Source organism: Microcaecilia unicolor, chromosome 1, assembly GCF_901765095.1.
Source record: "Microcaecilia unicolor chromosome 1, aMicUni1.1, whole genome shotgun sequence".
NCBI classification, from domain to species: domain Eukaryota; kingdom Metazoa; phylum Chordata; class Amphibia; order Gymnophiona; family Siphonopidae; genus Microcaecilia; species Microcaecilia unicolor.
In genome coordinates, this window is record NC_044031.1 from 580,841,579 (window position 1) to 580,865,377 (window position 23,799).

Genomic DNA, 23,799 nt, shown 5'->3' on the forward strand with positions numbered 1-23,799 from the left:
CCCAGAGATACAATACATTAAGGCCTGTTCTTAATTGATGAGGAATTATGTAGTACAGTTCTCACTTAGCATTCTTCTCAATGAGTTTGGAGACTATATTGAAACTAATTGAACTGTGGAATGCACTTTTGACCCCAATGGTCATGATCAGGAGCCTTCAGAGTTCAGGGATTAAGCCTCAACATTTCTCTTTGTAATGAATGAAGGGGATGACTTGCAGGGGTACCAATGGCTATAGCATCTACATAAAAGTATAATATGTATGAAGAATTTTCTAGTTGGCTGTCCACCTGGAGCTTCCTCAAGAGGATAAAGGATATCATAGATGTTGTAAATATCAACCTTTTGGAAGGAAAGTTGTCTTTTCCCCCTTTTTATTTTTCCCAAAAGTTGGCTGAGGTTTCAAGCTTGGATGAGGGTGGATCCAAAGCATTAATACATTGAGTCTTGAGATAAATGAAAAAATGGTGATACCCTACAGGACAGGAGATCTTGTATAGCATATCTCTTTTTGCTCCCAATCTGAAGATGGGGCACAGAGCTCCTGAGGGTTAATGAAGCTTGGACTCACAAAAAAGAGAGTCCTATCAGATTTATTAGCTCTCTCACCTTTAAGGAAGCTGAGGGGAATACTACAGTGACCAGTTGAAAGATCTGGGGTCAGAGGACTGGTAGTCAGAAGTGTAGTGCTGAAGGCTTATGGCCATCTGGGAGTAATGGTGGGAGAGGATTTGAATCCAGATGTGTTAGCTGATTGGCTTATGACGAGTGGAGGTACTGGGGGAAAGGATGCCTAATAAGATTTTATGTGAAGGAAGTTTTTGAGATTTTGAATCCCCTGGGTTTAAGCAGCTCACAACTGTGAGGGTGTGTCATTGCAGAACCCTGACAAAGGAGAGCTTAAGAATGAAATCCAACCTAAGGGTTAGTTAGAAGCTGAGAAGGAAAGGCGTATGGAAAGTTTTCAAGCGTTAATAACCCAGTATCTTTTTTTAATTGTTGCTTTATCTTTTTTGTGATTTTTGTTTGTCATATTTCTGTGAAAATCACAGATGAACCATTTGATCCTTGTTTCTCCCAGTAAATTACATTTTAACCCTATTTCACTGACATTTTTGGAAAGTCTGAAAGACACTGAAAGATTGACTGACCATCAACAAACTAGAGCCCTGAAGATAATTCTTCCCCTTGGTCCTCAAGACCTACAAAACAGATGTAAAGAGCTGGCTCCCTTACCACATCTATAACCTCTAGAGTTTCACAATGGTTTCCAAGGGGACATGAAACTGGTTTAAAGCTAGTTTTATGGAAGAGACAAATAAACAAACATAGTGATTTGTCAGACAAACTCGTATGACCGCATACCAAACTTCTTTGATGCATGGTCAACACATTGTAGCAGGACCCTACAATGTGCTTTCCTTTCAGTAAAAGAAGGAGCATTCTAGGTCCCTATAGTAAGTGTTCCTTAGAAATTTGAGGGAAGTCTAAAACCTGGGTATATTGTTGTGCCCAGGAGTCTTCCTTCCTTTCCACAGAAGGAGTCCGGTAACAATGTAGTCGGACCATTGTTCAGTTTTTCCACCCAGAAGCCCACCAACACTTTGCTTTTCTGACCTAGAGACTAAGGGAAAGGAAAAGAAGAAGGGAAAAACCAGGTGTGGGGGCCTATTTTCCATCAGAGAAGCACAGAGGAGAAAGGTTTTAAGAGTTGTACCCAATAGTATATTTTATGAATAATGAAAAGTATTATTAGGTTGATTACAAATACTGAATACAAATAATGGGCATTGAGCTTTAACATAACAAATAATAAAAGAAGCAATATGAAATCAGAGAGCAAGTGTTTATTTCAGTAGAATTTAGCACAGCAGAGCCCCAGATTATTCACATTCAAATTTAAATCACTATTTGACCAAATATGAATAATGTATTCAGGGTTGAATCAAATCAAATATAAATAATTGGTACAGCCCTAGTTTTAAGTCTGAGCCTTAGCTAAATCCTGGGGCACAGAGTGCCTAAAGAAGGAGAAAGGAGAGCAAAGCTGCTCCTAATTCCCCATCCAACACAGAGAGAAGGATTGGAACCAAGGACCAGTGCAAGAGCATGCTGAAGGCCCAAGTGACAGGAAGTAGGACCAAAGGGTGCATGTGGTAAGAGGAGAAAAGTATTAAGTCCGTAGGGGAAAAGGTACTTGTGACCTGGATTGGCCACTGTTGGAAAACAGGATATTGGGCTTAATAGACCTTTGGTTTGTCCCAGTATGGAAATGCTTATGACTGACATGGAGTGACAGTGCATTTTGAAAAGAGAAGAGCAAGGAGGGAGAGATCAGAGTACACCTCTGACCCTATAATTTACAGTTCACCAAGCACCAGGAAGAATGGAGGAGGAGATTAGGGGGCTATTAACAGTCCCTGCAACAAGGAGGCACTCATGAAAGAGCAGTGAGGGCACAAAAACCTATTTGCAGGAGAGAGAGGCAGCTGAGAGGTGCAGGAGAACAGAAGTAACAACAAGCCACAAAGGAGACCAAAGGGACATTAATACTGTGAGTAAGTTTGAGATATTTTATCATCATCTTAAGTTGGTTTTATACCTTTTTGTTTTCATTGCTCTACCTTTGTGTATTTTTGTATACCTGTGGAGGATATAGGGGTATTTTTACACAAAGCCCTACCAGCCTTACTTTATTTTTTTCATTGTGGATAGTGTATGTCTGTCCAGAGACTATCCAAAAAACATACAACCAGCCTACAGAAATCCTTTATCTTTGTTCTGTGTGCATGGGAAAAGACTTTGCTATTTCAGTTATAGATGTCCACAAATAAAGTATATATTCGACCCTGGAGTCAGCCTCAGCCCCACCAAATTTTGGGACTGAGTTCAACATTGTGAGGCAATAATTATGAGACAGATGGGGCTCATTTTCAAAGCACTTAGCCTTCCAAAGTTCCATAGAAACCTATGGAACTTTGGAAGGCTAAGTGCTAAAGCAATTTCAGCAATGCCTGATGACATCAAATAGAAGCTGGCCTTTTGAAATGTGCCTAAAGGGAAAATGTTTGATATATTAGACCTAATGTGCTCCCGCTCAACCAAAATTACAAGTCAAATAGTTGAGTACACACAAGACCAAGATAAAATCTCAAAAGATTTGTTTGGATTTGGGAAATGTAAGTGAAATAGAACATCTCAACTAGCATTAAAAATTTTAAGGCACTTCCTAGATCCTGGAGACTCTTGACCTTTGGCCTTCTACTCACAATATGTGGGTGTGTATTAAATCCTGAAACACACATTCTAATTTTTGTATTGCCTGCAGCTGAAGATGGAGATTTATTCTAAGGTGAATTATAGAGCCACTAAATTACTCAGTTCCTGGAGGGAGATTTTCAGAGCAAAAATGTGGAGTGATGCATTTGGGGTACAAAAATCCAAGAAAACATTACATAATGGGGTGAGATTGGTGTGCCTCACACAGAAAAGAGACCTTAGGATGATCAGACATAGCTCAAGGTAGTGAAACAGGACTACATTACAGTAGGGAGATCCAAATAAATCCTGGGATACTTATTCAAAAGAATTTAACTGCACAGGAGAGGCACCTGCCTGGTTTAATCCTGCTGAACTTGCCAGCTGCCAATATTCAGCAATACGTAACTGGGAAGTTTTGTTAAATATCTCTACTAGGCTAGCCTTGGATTTATGACAACCCTATCCTACGTAAGTACATAAGTATTGCCACACTGGGACAGACCAAAGGTCCATCAAGCCCAGTATCGTGTTTCCAACAGTGATCAATCCAGGTCTCAAATACCTGGCAAGATCCCAGAAAAGCTAAATACATTTTATGATGCTTATCCCAGAAATAAGCAGTGAATTTCCCCAAGTCAATTTAATAATGGTCTATGGATTTTTCCTTTAGGAAGCCATCCAGACCCTTTTAAAACCCCGCTAAGTTAACCGCCTTTAACACATTCTCTGGCAACGAATTCCAGAGTTTAATTACACGTTGAGTGAAGAACAATTTTCTCTGATTCATATTAAATTTACTAATTTGTAGCTTCATCGTATGCCCCCTAGTCCTAGTATTTTTGGAAAGAGTAAACAAATGATTCACATCCACCCGTTCCACTCCACTCATTATTTTATAGACCTCTATCATATCTCCCCTCAGCTGTCTCTTCTTCAAGCTGAAGAGCCCTAGACGCTTCAGCCTTTCCTCATAGGGAAGTTGTCCCATCCCCTTTATCATTTTTGTCGCCCTTCTCTATACCTTTTCTGTTAAGAAAAAGAGAATGCATTTGGGTTGGTTGTATGAATGAAGACTGCGTTCACAATTATTTGGAGGTAGCCCTAAAAGCCATTCTAATAGAAAGGCACGAATAGTGTAACAAGTTTGATTATTGCAATTTACTCTATAGGCTGTTCTCAGACATCTTTGAAATGCCTGCAAATTTTACAAAATACAGCAGTAAAACTGATCTATGGTAGACATAAGTTTGATCATGTTACTCCTTTGCTGTAATCTCTTCATTGGCTTCCTATTGAAGCACGAAGTAAGTTTAAGCTTTGTAAGGTAGTCTATAAATTTTTCTATGGTTTTGTCCCAGATAATCTAGTGGAGTTATTTGCTGTGGGAATAGTTTGCCCTCTTAGATCTAAGGATTGTTGTTTGCTGCAATTTCCTGGTGTAAAAAATGTGAGGTATAAATCCTTTCATAGTTCTGATTTTGTTTATTGCTTGGTACAATGCTGGAGCTCCCTTCCTTTGGAGTTAAGATTGGTAGACTCCTACTTGAGATTTCGTAAAGACTGTTAAAGACTCATTTATGTTCTATCTTTCTTATGTAATTGCTTTCTGAGATTGTTTGATGTATTAAGATAATCTAGATAGTTTATGTATGATTTGTATCTCTTCCTAGTGTTCGCCTAGTTTTATTGAAAATTGTAATCCGCATTGATCCTTTGTTGGTATATAGTGGAATAGAAATTCTGTTGTATTGTAGCTGCTCTTATGCATCTAATTGGCACCATAAATTGGCAGTTATGTGAGAGAGTTATAGGTGCTATTCTATCAATCTGGTGTGTATGGAGCATCTAATAGTAAGTGAGATATACCCATGGGTGGAGCATGGGTGTGTCAATGGTTCCATCTAGCAATCAGCACAACTTATAGAATATAATCAAATGGAGGAATGGCCTAGTGGTTAGAACACCCATCTTGATATCCAGAGGTGGCCGGTTTAAATCCCACTTATGCTCCTTGTGATCTGGGGCAAATCATTTGACCCTCCATTGTCTCAGGTACAAAATTAGATTGTGAGCCCTGCAAGGACAGAGAAATACCCAGTGTGCCTGAATGTAACTCGCTTTGAGCTACTACTAAAAAAAGGTGTGAGTAAAATCTAAACAAATCAGTTGCTTGCATTACAAGATGCACATAGGTGTGCCAATTTATGGTAGCCATTGAGCTAAATTTTGGCATGACAAGTTGGATTTATGCTAGTATTCTTTAATGGGTTAGGCACACCCAAACGCTGTTATAGAATTGGAGCTAAGTATGCTCGTTTCTGGCCCTTAATTTTGCAACCGCTCTGTAGAATTGCCATCGAACTATGTGAAGCTGCAAGTAACGAAAATAAGGAATACAAAGACAAACAGAACGATTAGAACAAGAAACATCACCCAGGATCAAAATCTTTAAAATATGAACTGCAGGCCATGGACTTTACCTCCTATGATCATAATCTGGTCACCAATCACGACTGCAGGAGCAAAGACATTTTTGACCATTCTGGTCTCCATTCTGAACCACATGTTTCTGTACACATGATAAACCTGATGAGAAAAGAAGATGCCAGAGGAGCTGATGAACTTGTAGGAAGACTTTGCCCTAGACACTTGCTTTGTGTTGATAAAAACAATTGGTCAATTGTGTTTCACCTGCATTCAATTTCTTCCACCTTATATTCCGCATTTATGACTGATCTGATACCATTCTGGGAGGGATTAAGACTGTAACATAGCCAGGACTGCATTTTTAGTGAGGCCTGAGGTTAATATGGGTGGGCGCTAGGCAGTACAGATGTTGACACTGCCTCTATTTCTTTTCTTGTTCCCCTATGCTGCTGCTGCTGCTGAAGTGGGCCTGATATTGGCCGCCCAGGTCCATCTGTGGTTACACTTGTGGCTTAAGGTATTTCATTGTGCAGTGGAGGAATAAACTCATGTTTAGATACCCAGACTGGCTATCCACAGGCGCCTAATTCAAGTCCCACTGCTGCTCCTTGTGGTCTTGGGCAAGTTACTTAACCCTCCATTGCCTCAGGTACAAAAATTAAATTATGAGCCCTTCAGGGACAGGAAATACCTAGTGTACCTGAATGTAACTTGTGTGAGCAAATTCCAAATTAATAATAATAATAATTGCAAACTGGTTTCTATGCTCCCCACTTGAAGGAAGCTAATGCTACTACCACACTCATATTTCCAGTGGTGTAGCCAGATGGCCAATTCTGTGTGGGCCTTAGCCCAAGGTGGGTGGGCATGCAATTCTCTCTCTGCCCTTGGCTCCTCAAAATACAAATACCTGAGCTGAGCTGAAGGGGATGCAAGCCCCACCAGTCAAAGATCTCTCCTGCGTGAATCGTGCCTGTAGTAGCACTTATTCAGCAGGAGCGCTTCGCCACTAATGCCAGCTCTTCCACTCATGCTGAGTTAGACCTGAACTGAGCATGCGTGAGACAGCCGGAATTCGTGGTGAAGCACACTTGCTGATTAAGTTCTGCTGCAGGCGCGACTCGAGTAAAAGAAGTCTTCAGCTGGTGGGGCTTGGCATCCCTGCCAGCCAGGAAAACAGAGGGGTCCTGAGCCGAAAGTGAGGGGGCCCAGCCCCCCCCATGGATATGCCACTGATACTGGCCAACTCATAGGTCTAGGTAGCTGTGAGAGACTGATCAGGCGAGTGACTAAAAGGGTGAGGTTCACATGGAAAAACAGAGGTTTAAGTCCTTAAAGCAATAGGCCTGTGGCATCTTGTCTCAGCTGGAATACAGAGAATAACCATAATTGATCCTGATCCTCTCCCTTAGGGAGTTAATGTGATCCACAACAAGTTAGGCTGTGTCTTACTCCTTTAGGCTCTATCCCAAGGCAATGGTCTTAACAGATTTGTTTATAGTCCTTGAAACATCCATACATCCTCTCAGACTGTCCCTAACCCTTCCTCTCCCAAGGATTTTCTAGGGAATCAATTACTCTTTCTTTACTGATAAACAGTTTAAAATTCTTAGGGCAGAGCCCATCCACCCCATTACAGTAAGGGTGATGGGATTTGACATACTACTTTTACAATCAAAGTGGTTGACATATTATATACAGATATTTATTTTGTACCTGGGACAATAGAGGGTTAAGTGAATTGCACAGAGCCACAAGGAGCTGCAGTGGGAACTGAACACAGTTCCCAGGCCACTGCTTGTGTTTAGGGAAGGTAAGCTAGGCTGTGAAGGCACATAAGCACCAATGTTGTGCTGATTTTATAAAAGCCCATAAGAATTGAAATGGATTTCAAAGGGTAGATTCATAGGGGCCCTTTTACCAGGGGCGTAGCCAGACTTTGGCAGGAGGGGGGTCCAGAGCCCGAGGTGAGGGGGCACATTTTAGCCCCCCCAGGGCCAACGACCCCCCGCCATTGCCGACCCCCCTCCCGCCACCGCCACCAATTTTGACCCCCCCCCCCCCGCCGACGATCCTCTCGATCCCCCCTCCCGAAGCCAACCCTCCCCTGCCGCAGTCACCTACCTTCGCTGGCGGGGGACTCCAATCCCCGCCAGCCGAGGTCCTCTTCTTCTGGCGCAAGGCTTCGTTCAGTTTCTGAGTCTGACATCCTACACGTTGTATGTGCAGGACGTCAGACTCAGAAACAGAACAAAGCCTTGTGCCGGAAGAAGAGGACCTTGGCTGGCGGGGGTTGGGATCCCCCACCAGCAAAGGTAGCTCACAGCGACAGCAGCGGGGGGGGGGGGCGGGGGGTTGGCGGCGGGAGGGGGGGTTGAGAGGGTCATTGGCAGGGGGGTCCAGGGCCAAATCTACGGGGGCCCAGGCCCCTGTGGCCCCTGTGGCCCCACATAGCTACGCCACTGCCTTTTACTAAAGGGTTGGACAGGTTTGCCACGCTCCAATCCAGAACTACTTCCGGGCTACTGCAGGAGCCCAGTGGTGGTTCTCACCCCCAGGGAGTGCCATTTCTGGTGCTACAAATATATTTTCTATTTTTGTAGCTCCACTGTTTACCCGGGTTAGTGTGGCAGCCTTTACCACCACCGCAATGGTGGTGGGAAGTGCTCCCCCCCCACACACATAAAATGGCTGCTCGGCAAGTGGTTCACATACCGCATGGTTCATTTCTTTTCCAGGAAAAAAGACAGTCTTTTACCTGCTGTGGTAAAAGGGGGCCTCAAGGCACGTCAAAAACATGCACTGATGCTAGCGCAGGCCCCCTTTTACTGCAGCTTAGTAAAAGGACCCCTTAGTTATTTAAATTCAAAAAGATTTTTTCAGATATTTTTAGTGTTTTGCTTAACTTTAACCTCTATTATATCATCACAACACTTGTAAATCTCAAAAACCAAGCTTATCTTAAAGTAGATTCAAGGGAAGATGGTCACCTTAAGTTACATACTTTCATCCTTTAAGTTTTATTTGCATGATACATAGCTGAAGGCTAAACGAATATTGGAATTAGAGACTGCTGGAGCAGGATTTGTAAATGCAGACATAAAATAATGGGGCAAGGTTCAGAAGATCAGCAGAAGACCACTGTTAAGGAGGGTAGTTACTAATGTGTGCTAAGGGAATTATGCCAGATTGTTTCCCCTTAATGCTTGTTAAATGGCAAAATCATACGTTATGTTACCATAATGCATGTTAGTGTAAGTCACAAGGGGCTGCAGAATAATGACAAACAAAGCATGCAGATGTATGCAAAGCACCTCGTTATTATTCTAATCAAATGGCACAGCTTGTGTTAAACTCTGTAAGCTGTGTTATTTGTGGAAAATAATGCCAACACAAAGCTGTCATTATTTTCTAGCCTTGGAGCATCAAGCTGCTAACACGAGCCCAATGCTCCCAGGCACCATCTTAAAGCGGTCGGCTTGGTTAAATTAAGACCCCCCTCCCCATGAAGATGCCTCTGAAGAGACTCCCCAAAGACCTCCAACTCCCTGCAGCCCCCCTAAAGCCTACCTGTATGAACTCTAGAAGTCTAGGAGATCTGTGATAGGAGTGATCCCCAGTTGCTCCTGCCTCTGCCAGCTTTGGGTTCGAAATAGCAGTGGTGACCCCTGGTAGTCTTGGAGTACTACTACTAGGGGGTCAAGCCACCATTATGGAGTAGGTGGTCTTATGTTCCCAGGGAGCTGAATAATGCAGCTTGCGAGGATGATCGTAAGTTGCACTATTGATTTATCATGGGAGTCACTAACCTGCAGTACTGAGCTATCACAGGTTTGTGACTCCTGTGGTAAACTAAGCAGCAGTAAAATGCCACAGTGATTTGGGATTAGTTGGGGAATGAATTATTACTTTTCCTAGGGATTTTTAACCATGAAGGTGTCAGTTGTGGAAACCGTAACACCAGTTCCTTCTTGTTTATTAAGAGCATAGCTTACATTACCTTCCTGTTAAAGTGTTGTCTTATTTTGCTCAGATCTTTGTTGCCAGAGATAAAAATGTTGTGCTGGAATTTTCAGTTAGGCCTTACTGGGATTTTTTTTCTTTATTCGTCTGTTTTGTGATTGTGATTTTGATCAGTCAACACAGATTCATTCAGTGATGTAATGAGACGGGATTTAAGAGAATAGTTGCAAAAAAGTTGCAAATGCCTCCTGGTTACTTGCTATATAATAGGGAAGATTGTTGTGATCCTCCTTTGTTCCCTCAGAAAATAAATTATTGCCCCATTTCTGAACTAAAACTCTGACTACAGACTTCCTGTGCATATTGATATATTTATAACAGAGACACCAGTATCTCAAATGTCAAGTGCCTCTCAACTATCGGAAAGATTAAGACTGCAAGTTGCCCATCCTTCTGCCCAAATCCCTTCTTGAGCTTATTCTGTACATTCTTGAATTGTTACTATTTTTGCCTCTGCTGAGAGCTTGTTCCATGTATCCACCAACCTTTGTGTGAAGAAATATTTTCCAAATTTAATCCTGATTCTACTCATCTTGAGCTTTATGTCATGACCTCTTTTCTAGAATTTTCTTAACCATTGAAACATGCTCTACTTGAGCATTAATTTGTATGAAAGTTGTTTGATTATTTCTATCATATCCATTTTTACTCTCCTCTCCTCTACAATCTATAGCTGTTTGGATTTATTAGCACCTTTTTGAAGAAATTCAAATGTTACCTGGACATGGACAATAAACAACGGGGTTGATATTCAAAAAGAGACTGTGGCAGCCATATTTGAGAGGCTGCTGCAACATTTCCCCCACTGGACCACGAGGCAATCGAGCAGGTAAACTGGCTGACATGGGGGGAGGGTTTACATTTCCAGGGATAGGGGCGGGGGAAGCAGGGGCACCAAGGGAGGATCTTTTGTTGCTTCCAGGGGGTGGGAGGGGGAGCGGGTATTGGAAAGCGGGGGCCTTGAAAGGTACTCAGGGGTGGGAGGGAGGAAGGAAGGAAGGAAGGAAGGAAGGGGGATCATGGTGTGGGGGTGTGTGCAGATGTTCCAGGGGAGTTGCCAGGGAGGGAGGGATATGGCACAATGTTGAGTGAGAACCTCGAAGTTAACCAGGCACTGGCTGATATTCAGACTGGTGCCTGGTTGACTTTACTGCATAATGTTAAGACAGCTTTTTTTCTGTGGTAACTTTATGTGGTTTCTTAGCACAATGAAAATCTCTGCTAACCGTCTAGGTTAACGGACAGCCAGTGGCGTACCAAGGGGGGGGCGATGGGGGCGGTCCGCTCCGGGTGCACGCCGCTGGGGGGTGCCGCGGCGTGCGCCTGCTGCGAGAGTTCGCTAACTTCTCTCATTCGCTGCAGCTTCCTCTGCCCTGGAACAGGTTACTTCCTGTTCCAGGGCAGAGGGAGCTGCAGCGAACGAGCAAAATTAGTAAACTCGCAGCAGGTACGCGCTGCCCACTGCTGCCCGATAGTCAGCAGTAGGTTGAGATCCCGGGGAACCAGATTCAATTCTCTTTGCTGCTCTGTGTGTCCCTGGGCAAGTCACTTATCTCTCCATTGCCCCAGGTACAATATATAACTTAGATTGTGAGCCCATTAGGGACAGTGCAAAGTAACTGTAATAGAAATTGAAAACCGCATTGTCACCTCAAGAGAAAAGTAGCACTTATTTGTGTAAGCACCCTGGGCACTGTTCTATAAGGATGAGTATAAATGCTATAGTGCTGAAAAAAAAAGCTGCCTTTCTGCTATCCTAACTTTATGTGCTTAGCTGGTTAGTGGACAGAATATTGTTGCTAACCAGCTAACCATTGGCTCCCCTTAAGCTCTGCCCCTAACCTAGCTGGTTAGGATGTCTGGTTAGTAGAGATATGTGGAGGGGCATTTTCGAAAGGGTCGTCCAAGTTTCAATTTGGATGTCCTTGCAAAACATCCCCACCCAGGGGCGGGGAAACCCGTATTTTCGAAACAAGATGGGCATCCATCTTTTGTTTCGAAAATACCATCAGGGACGTCCAAATCCTTAAATTTTGCCGTCCCTAGACATGGACATTTCTGATTCTCTGCGATTTTTGAAACCAAAGACGTCCATCTCAGAAACGACCAAATGCAAGCCCCCAACCCCCCCAAAACCCACTACCCCCAACTGTAAACCACTACCATAGCCCTTACGGGTGAAGGGGGCACCTAGATGTGGGTACAGTGGGTTTGTGGTGGGTTTTGGAGGACTCGCTGTTTCCTCCACAAACATAACAGGTAGGGGGGATGGTGCTGGGTCTGCCTGTCTAAAGTGCACTCACCCACTAAAATTGCTCCAGGGACCTGCACACTGCTGTCATGGACCTGAGTATGACATCTGAGGCTGGCACGACATATTTTTACAGATGTTTTTTGAGGGTGGGAGGGGGTTAGTGACCACTGGGGGAGTAACGGGAGTTCATCCCCGATTCTCTCCAGTGGTCATCTGGTCATTTCAGGCACCTTTTTGTGCCTTAGTCATAAGAAAAACAGGTCCGGGTGAAAATGTCCAAGTGCTCGTCAGGGAAGTCCTTGTTTTTTTCGATTATGAGTCAAGGATGTCCAAGTGTTAGGCACGCCCAAGTCCCACCTTCGCTATGCCTCCGACAAGCCCCCTTGAACTTTGGCCGTCCCTGCGACGGAGTGCAGTTGGGGACGTCCAAAATCGGCTTTTGATTATACCGATTTGAACGTTTCTGGGAGAAGGATGTCTATCTTCAGATTTATGTCGAAAGATGGGCATCCTCTTTCGAAAATGAGCCCATTAGTGGCACTACCTGGTTATGGGTCACTGAATATTGGTGGCTGACCAGCTCAACAGGATTTAACCAGTCAGGAGCCTCTTCTGTGCAGTAAAATCCTTTTGAATATCGACCCCTATGTCTATTTCTAAGTACCCAAGCATTTATTTGGATCTTCCGAATGTCTTCTTGTACTGTTTCACTACCTTGAGCTATGATCATTCAAAGGTCTTTTTTCTGTGTGATGCACACCAGTTTCTCACCCAATTATGTAATGTTTTCTTGGATTTTTGTACCCCAGATGCACCACTCTGCCTATTTTTGCTTTAAACATTAGCTGTCGTGCACTTGTTCATTCCTTGATCCATTTTATCTCATCCCTCAATCTGTCAAACTCCCTCAGGGATGCCCAAATTGTTGTAGATCTTGGTGTCATTTGCAAAAAGAAACTGAAGCCACAGGGGCAACAGTTGAGAAAATATGGTTTTGCTATTACCAAGACTTTTTTTTTTCTGTCTGCATAGTTCACTTTTCCCATCAGGTAAGACTGAAAAACCCATCGTTAAATTTTCATTTTTTTAAAACTGGTTGCTGGCTATGTACTCTAACTTTCTGTTGAGATCTTGTGAGGTGGCTGTGACCTGGATTTACCACTGTTGGAAACAAGATCCAGGGCTTGATGGACTTATGGTCTGTCCTTCTCTCAGGGGCAATTTCTCCAAGTGGGTTAGTTTTGCATATACTATGTCTTGGGATTAAACCGAGGATTTAAATAATCTATCCAATCTATCATAAATCCCCCCTCAGTGAGTATATATCAAAAACTTTTTATCTGGGAGGAAAAAGCCTCAACAGACTCCAGAAAGAATTGCACCGCTACATCAGTAATAAAATAATGGAATTCTCACTGTCATCATCGGCTAAAAAACCTCCCAGTATATATATGTTCTTAGTGCATAGTGTCAAAACAAAAAAAAAAGCACATTAACTTGAAAGTGCCAGGATGCCTTCTGTGTCTATTCCAAGGCCAACAATGGCCAGAGTTTCAAAACACTGCATCAGGGTCCGCGACGTATACAGAAGGTCTTCTTATGAACAGCCATACATATGGAGTTCTGCTGTATACTCCATGGACCCTGATGCAGTATTTCGAAACTCTGGCAATTGTTGCTGTGGAACAGACACAGAAGGCATCCTGGCACTTTCAAGTTAAGTGTGCTTTTTTTGTTTTGACACTGTGCACTTTACTATTTATGTTCACTAACTTTTTTCCCCCAAAGTAAACGTATAAGCATAGGTCCCTGATCTACCCAACCCACAACATCCACCCCAAAACATCACACATAAATAACCAATTCACTATCACACCATACCTCAAACATTACCCTTACAGACCCTTTGAAGTTTCTCTCAGCCAAAACTCAACTCACTCACTTCTTCATAAATACAGACATTAAAATCTTTGCCTATTACACCTCCACAAACCACAAAACGTTAACCTCATAAGCAGCTGTTCCTCATAAATCATTGCAAAAGCCCCAGACACGTCTTTACAACTCCCTTCCAACTATGATCACAACCTGTAGAGAACTGAGTTTTCTCCAGGACCAACCTGGCTGCTAAAACTCTGCGTTACCAAGGGTATGAAGCACTGATATAATTACCTGTATCAGGCGAACCGGAGTTTGCATGATGTCCTCACCTCCAAACAAATAGATTCTTTGGTTTTTAGCAGCAACTGCAGGATGCAGGACTGCAACAGGCATGTTTGCCATGGCCTCCCACATGTTATAAATGCTGTCATATCTCTCCATAGAGTTCAGGATCTCCTGATTTTCCCCAAGTCCTCCGATCGAAAAAATATAGTTCTTGTAGGCTAGGCTTTTGTGTGAATGGCGAGGGACTAGCATTGGTTCTCCTGTCCGCCACTGATTCAGCTTGAGAGAGAAAATATACACAGTGGCATTTGCCGACGCTTTCTCACTGCTGACAGGCATTCCTCCTAGGACGTAAATGTTACTGTGCAAGCCTACAGCAGAAAACTTGTAAAGACGCAGTGGAAGTTTAGCAAGGCTAATCCACTGCTGGGTCTTCTGATCATGCAGCAAAACGTCCCTGGTGGTCTGCTGATTGTCCTTCCTGCCACCAACGTTAATCAGGAATTCTTGGTGTGAATATCTTCGAGGAGCATGCCACATTGGTTTGATGTCAGGGGCACTGGCACTGTTAAAAGAAAACATTAGCCTACGCGCTGATTCCAAAATACCCTTGCATGTGGGGGACATCTGAATAAGGGGGTCATTAGCAATGAAATGGAAGAGAAATGTTGGATGCACATACTGAAGTCTGACCTTCCTGAATAAGTCCAGTATGTACCCTCTCCTTGCCTGCAGGTCATGCTGGATCCAGACCATCAGTGTCTCAAATACTTGTTCTTCCTCAGCACAGAGGTCATCGTCACCGAGGTAGTTGATCAGTTCCTGCACGCAGAGCTCTTTCAAGTCATCCGAGGTAGCTACTTCAGGAAAGCATTTCAGGGACATGCTCTTGGCCTTCGTATTGAGTGTCTCACAGTTTAGAATTTCAGAGAGCCTTATCATATTCAGGCAATTGTTGGGAGTTAGCTGGCTTTGGAGGTAGGATGAACAGGCCTCAAATAGTTTTGTGTACTGTAACATGGAAGCCGCTTCCATTAGGTACAGAACATTCCCTGCTGAGATGAGAACCTCTCCAGTGTAGACATAAAGAAGGATCTGGTGCAACGTATCGGAGTCAACGCCCTTCAAGTCCACTTTCTTCTGGAAACTTTCCTTAAAGTTGTTGCAGAACATTGCCCTGAAGTAAGGGCTGCTGGAGGCAAGCACATTTTTGTGGCAAGGGAATTCACAGTCACCGGTGCAAATGATAATGTCAGTCAGTATCTCATTCTGTCTTAATACGTTGAGCTGCCTCAATAATCCAGAGGAGAATTCATCATCTTGGAAGTGAAGCCCTTCTGAGGATTCTTCATCCATGCTGAATTAGGATGGTAGAATCTTGCACTCAGTTATGAAAACGTGCTAGTCTCACTTTATTAAAAAAAAAGAAATTCAGTAGAAATTCCACCATATAAAATCCATTTATGTTAGATTTCTAAAGCTGGAACATCTTGCTGAAATCAAAAGGAAGTGAAAAGTTGTAAAGCAATCCTAGAAGCTGAGAGAATGCAGCACCACTCTCTAAAGGTATTGGATGAGTTTGAGGTTTCAGGATTTTGTCTTCTGTCATCCTAACAAAGAACAGAGGAGTTGGAAAATATGTTGTTTATTAAAATGTTTTAGCTAAAACTTCGTTCTCGGACAAGCTATTGACTATTTACTAAAATCATAACACAGGAATTACTGCGCTAATAGTTAATGCATTGTGTTAAGTTGTTAGTGCATGCTGATTTCTATGTTAAACAGTTAACAAGAAAACCCCACCCTTTTGGGGCACAGATCGAGTGGAAACAGCAGTTAATGTGGATATTATTACCTGAATTAAATGTTAACATGGAGATAACGTGGTCCAATTAGCTACATATGAAAGGTGTAGATAACTGCATCACACCTTATTTGCTATTCTGCTATTCAGTTAACATGTGGTAACAACTTTTTCTCTGTGTTAACTACACGACCCTCCCAAAAATGCTAGGAATGCTCCCAACAGTTAATGTGGAGGTTCCACTGATACTGCATATTAATTTAGGCAATTACTGAATGGTAACTCTAAATCCTTACAGCACTTTAAGAAATAAGGGCCTAAATGGCTATTGCTGCATGTAATAAGGGATGTTGAGCTCTTCCTGGTTTTGGCCCATTGCATGCATGGAATTGTAGTTCCATTTTTCTCCGAGATGGTGTTCTCTGCTTAAATTACTGACAGAGGTTTCTGCTAGTTTTGCCTGCATTCTTTCACCAATAAAACCATAAAAGCTGTGTTTTCTAGTCATGAGTTTGTTTTACATATTGTCCTCAGTAGAGAAACTTCCCTTTGAGTTCAGGTTTTCCCAGATCCATTATGGTGATTCCACAGTGCAACTGGTTTTCAGGATATCCACAAGAAATATACATTAGGGAAATCTGCACACACTGAAAATGTAGTTTGTTCAATTTTATCTCATGGATATTCATTATGGATAACCATTGTGGGTAGGATAGTCACTGGATAAAACAACAGTGTGGGCATTTTCGGCATCCTCTTCCCTTGGAGACTGTCTCAGAATATTATTTTATCTCCTTGTGATTTTGAGCCCTGGGTGATCACCCTTCTCTTTTGCCTATGTTTTGTAATAGCCTTGCCTGTGGAGAAATAATGTAGCTAGAAACAAATGTTTTCTTTTTTTTTTTTTTTAAGGGAGGGTCCAGCAGTTAACATAGGTGGGCACAAAGCACCCCATTGCCTCTGCTTTTCCTTTCCTTTTTCCTCCCTCCTGTTATGATTCTGCTAAACAGGCAGGGGAATGGCTGGAACCTGCTCTGCTAAACAGGCAGGGGAATGGCTGGAACTCGCCTCTCATTGGCCTGTCAGGATTTGAGCTGACGTCTGTAGCTAAAGAAATCAGAAGCCAAGATCTACTTAAGCCTACCTCTCCCTACCTTTCTTGCTTTAGCTTGATTGCTGTCAGCTGAAGCCAGGTCTATATCTCTGTTTGTGCTAGGGCACTTGTGTTAGGTTGGAGTTTTGCTTGCTCTCCTCCTAGCTTGTTGATTCTGTGTGTGTGTGCTGGGTGTTCCCAGCATGAGCTTGATTGACTCACTTCACTGCACCTGGTTTGTTCCCTGCTAGGCAGGTATTGTGCTGTCTGTGGTAAGCTTGTTCCTCGGATCGTTTCTGGTTTGTTTGATTTAGTTTCTTGTCTCTCTGTGTTCCCCTTTGTTTGCTGAGTCTGTCTCCTGATTCCAGTGAACAGTGCTCCTTATCTGATCTGTGTTTGTTAAGGCTCTCTCTCTCTCTCTGTTTGCTTACTCTTCCCTATACCTTGAGTGCTGTATGGCTCAGCCTTGTATATCCCTATAGCAGTTCCCTTTATCCTTGTGTGTTCTGGGGTCAGCGTTGTGCATTCTTGTGTGTGGATCCCCATTTACCTTGAGTGCTGTGTAACTCAGCCTTGTATATTCCTATAGCAGTTCCCCTTACCCTTGTGTGCTGTGTGGCACAGCTTTGTGTATTCTTATAGGTGATTTTCCTTTACCTTTGTGTGCTGTATAGTACAGCCTAGAGTGTTTCCTTGAGTGGCTTCCTCTATCCTTGTCTGCCCTGTGGCACAGCCTTGTGTAATCCTATAGAAGCTTCTGTCTGTCACCCTTTCCCTTGTGTTTCTAGCTAGCGCTGGGTGCAGTGCTTGTGCTCCAGTCCCTTTGGGACCCTCGTTGTTCTTTCTCCCTTCCCAGTGTATGACTCGGTTCCTGTTCGGCCATGAGGCCTGCAGGCTTGGACTCTGTATGAGTGGGTTCCCGATCGGCCGTGAGACCCACCTGAATGCTCTATCTCCCATTTCCTGGTGGTGGTAGTTGTTTGTCCTGTGTGTGCGGGGCTTGGTGGCTGGGGTTGTGCGTAGTGCCTGTTTTGGTCTACCCTAGGCCTTGGCCAAGATCTTATGCTAGGCCTCGACCTGGGCTCAAGGGCTCACGACCAGATTAACATCTCCTTTGCTCTCCCTACCAAAATTAAAATTAAAAGTACCTTAGCTGATGGGGATGCCCAAGCCCCAGCAGTTGAATAAATCTAGAGCCATCCCAAGTGCTCTAAAGCACAGTAGTCAATGGCAGCACATCAAGCCACTGATGCCTTCACTGTGGTGAATTGAGCATGATTACAAAGCTGGCATCAGCAGTTCAGCATGGTGTCACTGACTGTCATGCACTGTTCCCTTTAAGCTGAGCAGGAGTCCTCCAACTGCATTGCTGCCAGTGGCAGATGGTGCTTCAATATTGTACTTTCATTTGCTAGGGACAGGCAGGTTCCCTAGAGTTCTGCTGTGCTTGCCTGTCCTTCACTATTGAAAATATGATAGTGAAATAGCACCACCCACTGGCAGGACTGTAGGTGGTGCACTTCCACTCAGCTTGCCTTAGAGGGAACAGTGCTGCCATGCTTTACAGGAACTGGGGTGGCTCTGGATTTCTCAGCTGATGGGGCTTAGACAGGGCCACCGAGAGACAAGCCAGGCCTGGGGCATGGACGCACTGTCAACCAGGCCACTTCTGCTGCCCCCCCACCAGGCTGCCGCCGCTGCTATCCCTGCTGTCACTGTTCCTCAGTCTCTGTCCTGCTCCTGTGTGCTGGGACCTGGGATATCGTGTTAACACAGGTCTGCCACCACAGGTCCGTCTTGTTGCCGTGTCCCCTCCCATCTATGTGGAAGCAGGAAGTACGTCACACAGGAGGAGGTGGGATGAGGTAGGAAGGAGGACCTATAGTGGTAGGGCTGTGTTAACGCATTAACGCAATAACCCAGGTTGCAGCACACAAGGAGCAGGAGAGAGACAGACCGACCGAGGGAGCAGAACCTTCTGCCTGTCTGCCACCAGGAGCCTTGTCGGTGCCAGCCCCTCCTCCCTTGGAGGTCAGGTCCAGGCGAATCTTGGCCCCCCTTCTTGGCAGTTCTGGACTTAGAGATCTCCACCAGCTACGTGTTTGGTGCACCCAGCTGCTGGGTGGGCCTGAGCGAAAGTGGAGGGGGCCAATGCCAATCTAGAACCACATGTGGCTACATCCCTGCTATGGAGTCACCAAGAATGGTTTTTGGAAGCCCCATTATAATTTGACTCAGGCATACATGCTTACAGGAGTTGTGCTATCTAATCATGAGCTGCCGCTCTTTTCTGCCATAAATGGCAGAAAGGAAAGCAATTATAAGCATAGGAGCCAGCTCTGAAGTGCTTGAACTATCCCAATATTGAACAAACTCCTCACATGGTGGAGTGGTGGAGCAGCCTAATGATTAGTGCTTTGCCCTGAGAACACTCTATTGCCCCAGGTATAAAATAGGTACCTGTATATATAACATTTAAACCACTTTGATTGTAACAACAGTAAGGCTTTCCCCTTTCCTTTCTCCCCTTGACTGTGTCCAGGGAGAGGTAATTTCTGCAAGATTTAGCACCCCTAATGTTTTTGAAAAGTTGGCTCCTATTATTATAAATGCTGTACTAGTTTAGAAACATGAAGCAGTTAAGCCTAAAGCTGCTGTCATTCCATGCTGCCATAATGTGGTGATACTTAATGACCTTATTGGTGTGTTGAAAACACTGTAAAAATGAAAGACAATAATAATGCTGCCATCAAATAACCAAAAGTCATAGTAAAATCAGTTGCAGTTTTTTTTTTAACTAAAATGGGCATGACAATATTCCTTTAATCTTTAAATATATCAAAAATATATCTCCTGAAACAGTGGGCTTCACTTAGAAAAGGACTTTTCCCCATCTCAACCAATCAGAAAAATGTTCCAGAGGGCTCATTTCTAAAGTACCCTTGAAATACAGAAGGAGATTTTGAAATGTCATTAGGTTAATTTTGTACAGGAAAAAGTTTGTTTTGAATTAATAGCACATTGGGAGCAACAATTAAAGAAAACAATGAACAGATTGCAAATGAAAGACATTACTTTTTCTGGACATCTTGATTGGCAGACTGATGGTATAAAACTGCAGCATGAAATGAAGCGGAGAGCAAGTAATTAGCGTGCAAAATGAGGTCTCCAGCTCCGGCTTGCTATCCCTTGCAGAAAGTTTCCAGAACCCATGCATAAATAATACTGTAAACTTACCAAAGATCCTGCTGCTGTCGAATGAATCAGAGAGGCTGATTCCTGCCTTTGTTTATCTAGAAAGCACTTGCACCACTTTCCCGAGCTGTGTACAGAGACCACGGGGCACCAGATTCACAGAATACATTCCTGAGCTAATTATAGTGACATATGGGCAGACTTTTAAGCGTTATTACATGTGACTTGACTTAGGTCTGAGGTGAGGGGTGGCTGTGCATTACTGAGCATGTCCTAGCGATGTTTTCATGGTCATTGTTTATATACCACTCAGAGACCAAGCTCTGCTTAGGAAAGACCTGGCTGTCCATTTGAAAACAGGGGCCTCCTATCCTAAAATACTTCGAAACTTGAGAAGTCTGTACATAGTGTGAAACATTTAGAGACTCATTTTCAAAGCAAATAGACTTACAAAGTTACATATGTTACTGTCAGGCTTATTTTCGACAGAGAAGGACGCCCATCTTTCGACACAAATCGGGAGATGGGCGTCCTTCTCCCAGGGTCGCCCAAATCGGCATAATCGAAAGCAGATTTTGGGCATCCTCAAATGCTTTCCGTCGCTGGGATGACCAAAGTTCATGGGGGCGTGTCACCAACCCCCTCCCACCCTTAAAAAGAACTTTAAAAATATTTTTCCAGCCTCTATGCCAGCCTCAAATGTCATACCCAGCTCCATGACAGCAGTATGCAGGTCCCTGGAGCAGTTTTAGTGGGTGCAGTGCACTTCAGGCAAGCAGACCCAGGCCCATCCCTTCCCTACCTGTTAAACTTGTGGTGGTAAATGTGAGCCCTCCAAAACCCACCACAAACCCACTGTACCCACATCTAGGTGCCCCCCTTCATCCCTAAGGGCTATGGTAGTGGTGTACAGTTGTGGGGAGTGGGTTTTGGGGGGCTCAGCACACAAGGTAAGGGAGCTATGCACCTGGGAGCTTTTTCTGAAGTCCACTGCAGTGCCCCCTAGGGTGCCCGGTTGGTGTCCTGGCATGTCAGGGGGACCAGTGCACTACGAATGCTGGCTCCTCCCACAACCAAATGGCTTGGATTTGGTCGTTTCTGAGATGGGCGTCCTCGGTTTCCATTATCGCAGAAAATCGGGGACAACCATCTCTAGGGATGACCATCTCTAAGGTCGACCTAAATGTTGAGATTTGGGCGTCCCTGACCGTATTATCACAACGAAAGATGGCTGCCCATCTTCTTTTGATAATACGGGTTTCCCCGCCCCTTCGCGAGGACATCCTGCGAGGATGACCTCAGGAAAACTTAGGCGCCCCGTTCGATTATGCCCCTCCACGTAACCTTTTCCTCTTACTTTTATTCTTGCCCTTAAAATAGCCCCTTTCAGTTTTGCCCACTGTTTTCTACTTCCCACAGATGTTCCCATCCAGTTAACAACTCCTTGAGATATTCGCCATTTTGACAAAGTTATCTTTTAAATGAACGCTCTCCACTTGTATCTTAATATTGAACCACACCATTCAGTGATCACTGGATGCCAGATCAGAAGCACTCTCCTCATTTATTAGCACTAAGTACAGTATGGCCCCCTCCCGCATGGGTTCCATTACCAACTGTTATAACTATTCTTCCCGTAGACAATCCAGGATTTCCATACTTTTAGACAATACTGCAAAAGGGGTGTCCCAGTCAACATCTGACATATTGAAATCATGTACTAGTGATTTCATAGCTATATTGTGAATGCCTTCAATTAAATCTCAGTCTATTTCTTATGCTTGTAAAGGAGGCCTGTATATCGCACCAGTATAAATTGGTGTTCCATTCCCTCTTTCCAGATTAACTCGTGTCCTACAATTTTATCGCTTTAATATTATCTTTAGCATATAATGCCATATTTCCTCCATTTCTTTCTACCCTGCCCTTCCTGAATAGATTATAGGCAGTTATAACTATATCCCAGTCTTGGTTCTCAGTGAACCACATCTCCATGACAGTCATTAAATTCAAGTCAGCCTCTTCCATCACAGCTTCTAGATCCATAACCTTATTTCCCACACTACAGGTATTAGAATATACAGCTTTCCAGATGTTGTCCTTTTCCCCCCCCCATTTCTATAGATGCATTTATCCCCAGATTCTGTATATAGAACCCAAAATAGAGTGCCGATCCAAGATGTGCATCCAACTAAATTGGCCAATGAGCCAATCAGTGCCGATAATTGGGTGCTAAGTGGCACTAATCAGCACCAATTTAGATTTACACTCACATTTTGCTATGTGCTATTCTGTAACAATGTGCATCTAAATCCCATAGACATGGGAGGTGCATGGGTGGTCAGCGGCATTCCTAAAATTTGCAGTCTTATAGAATACTGGGAATGTGCACCCAAATTGGCACCAGGAATTACACTGGGTTTCAGCATTTGTTCAACTGAATTGTTGAGTCTGGAGGTTTTGGCGGATACCCTACTCCATTAAGAAGTCTCAGTCATTCAAGTGATCCAGTGTGGCATCATATTGGATTGATTACAGTTGGTATGGCAAGAGACTTTTGAGATTTGAACCATTTGAACACTGACATTACTTTTCATATCCCCGCGATTATCAAGGTGGCTTTATCTTTGCATAAAGTAGTTTAACATCGAACAATCTGTCTTGGAAATGAACTGGTCAAGGCGATGATTTAATGACAATAACCTGGTGAATTATATGTGAAAATTAATTTGTTGCAAGTGGGTTTACACGGGGGAAGTGATATCCACTAAACCAATAGTGGGTTTGAGTTTAAGTATAAGTACACGGTTTGATGATGTTCTGATGTTTTGATAATTAAAAAGATTAAATTGAAAAATGATATGTTTTAAAAAGAACTAGTGGAGTGCATTTGTTAGCAGATTGCGGTAGGCCAGTGCTCTGCTATTATTAATTATCCCCCTGTTGAAGTAAATTTTTGCCCAAATTTGGGTGCCAAAATTGGCACTCAATGCTGTTCTATAATGAGCTGTTCTATAATGGGTGCTCATTGAGTGCCAATTTGTTTCAGTGCCGATGTATTCTTACCCAAGAGCTTTTATTTACCTGGGGGTTTTGTTCACCCATCCTCGACAATCCTAGTTTAAAGCCCACTTCAGCAGGTTTGTTGTGGAAGACACTTCTTCCCTTCTTTATCAGACTAACACCATCTCTGCTCAGCAACCCTTGGAAAATCATCCCATGGTTCTGGAAGCCAAAACATGCTCAATGACACTATCTGCTCAGCCATGCATTTATCTCCTTTCTTAGGCCTTTACTCTTGACAGGGACAATTGATAAGAACACCACATATGAATGAATCTGTTTCATAATTTCTCACAGAGCCATTGAGGGGAATAATCGAATGGCGCCGGCGAAATACATGGCCGGCGATGTATTTTGGCGGTGCTGCAAACAGCTGGCCAGACCCGCATTTTCGAAATAGATGGCCGGTCATCTTTTGTTTCGATAATACGGTTCCGGCCAGCCAAATGCCTTGAATTTGGCCGGGGTTTGAGATGGGCGGCTTCGTTTTTTAGCGATAATGGAAAGTTATGT

General features: G+C 43.6%; 1 protein-coding gene across 2 annotated transcripts in view; it reads right to left on the minus strand.

The window, feature by feature from the left end:
- KLHL38 (kelch like family member 38) overlaps nt 1-20,474 on the minus strand; it is a 32,757-nt gene extending 12,283 nt beyond the window's left edge. Inside the window, exons 1-3 of one of the 2 annotated variants that reach the window (XM_030218834.1) lie at nt 20,266-20,474; nt 14,138-15,624; nt 5,742-5,847 (exon numbers count right to left, since the gene is read on the minus strand). In XM_030218834.1, the coding sequence (XP_030074694.1) occupies nt 5,742-5,847; nt 14,138-15,487 (1,456 nt within the window). In that variant the 5' untranslated portion in view covers nt 15,488-15,624; nt 20,266-20,474. Of the gene's footprint in view, nt 1-5,741; nt 5,848-14,137; nt 15,742-20,265 lie in introns of both variants that reach the window. The other variant, XM_030218824.1, reaches the window with a different exon arrangement.
- Between the last annotated feature and the right edge of the window lie 3,325 nt (nt 20,475-23,799).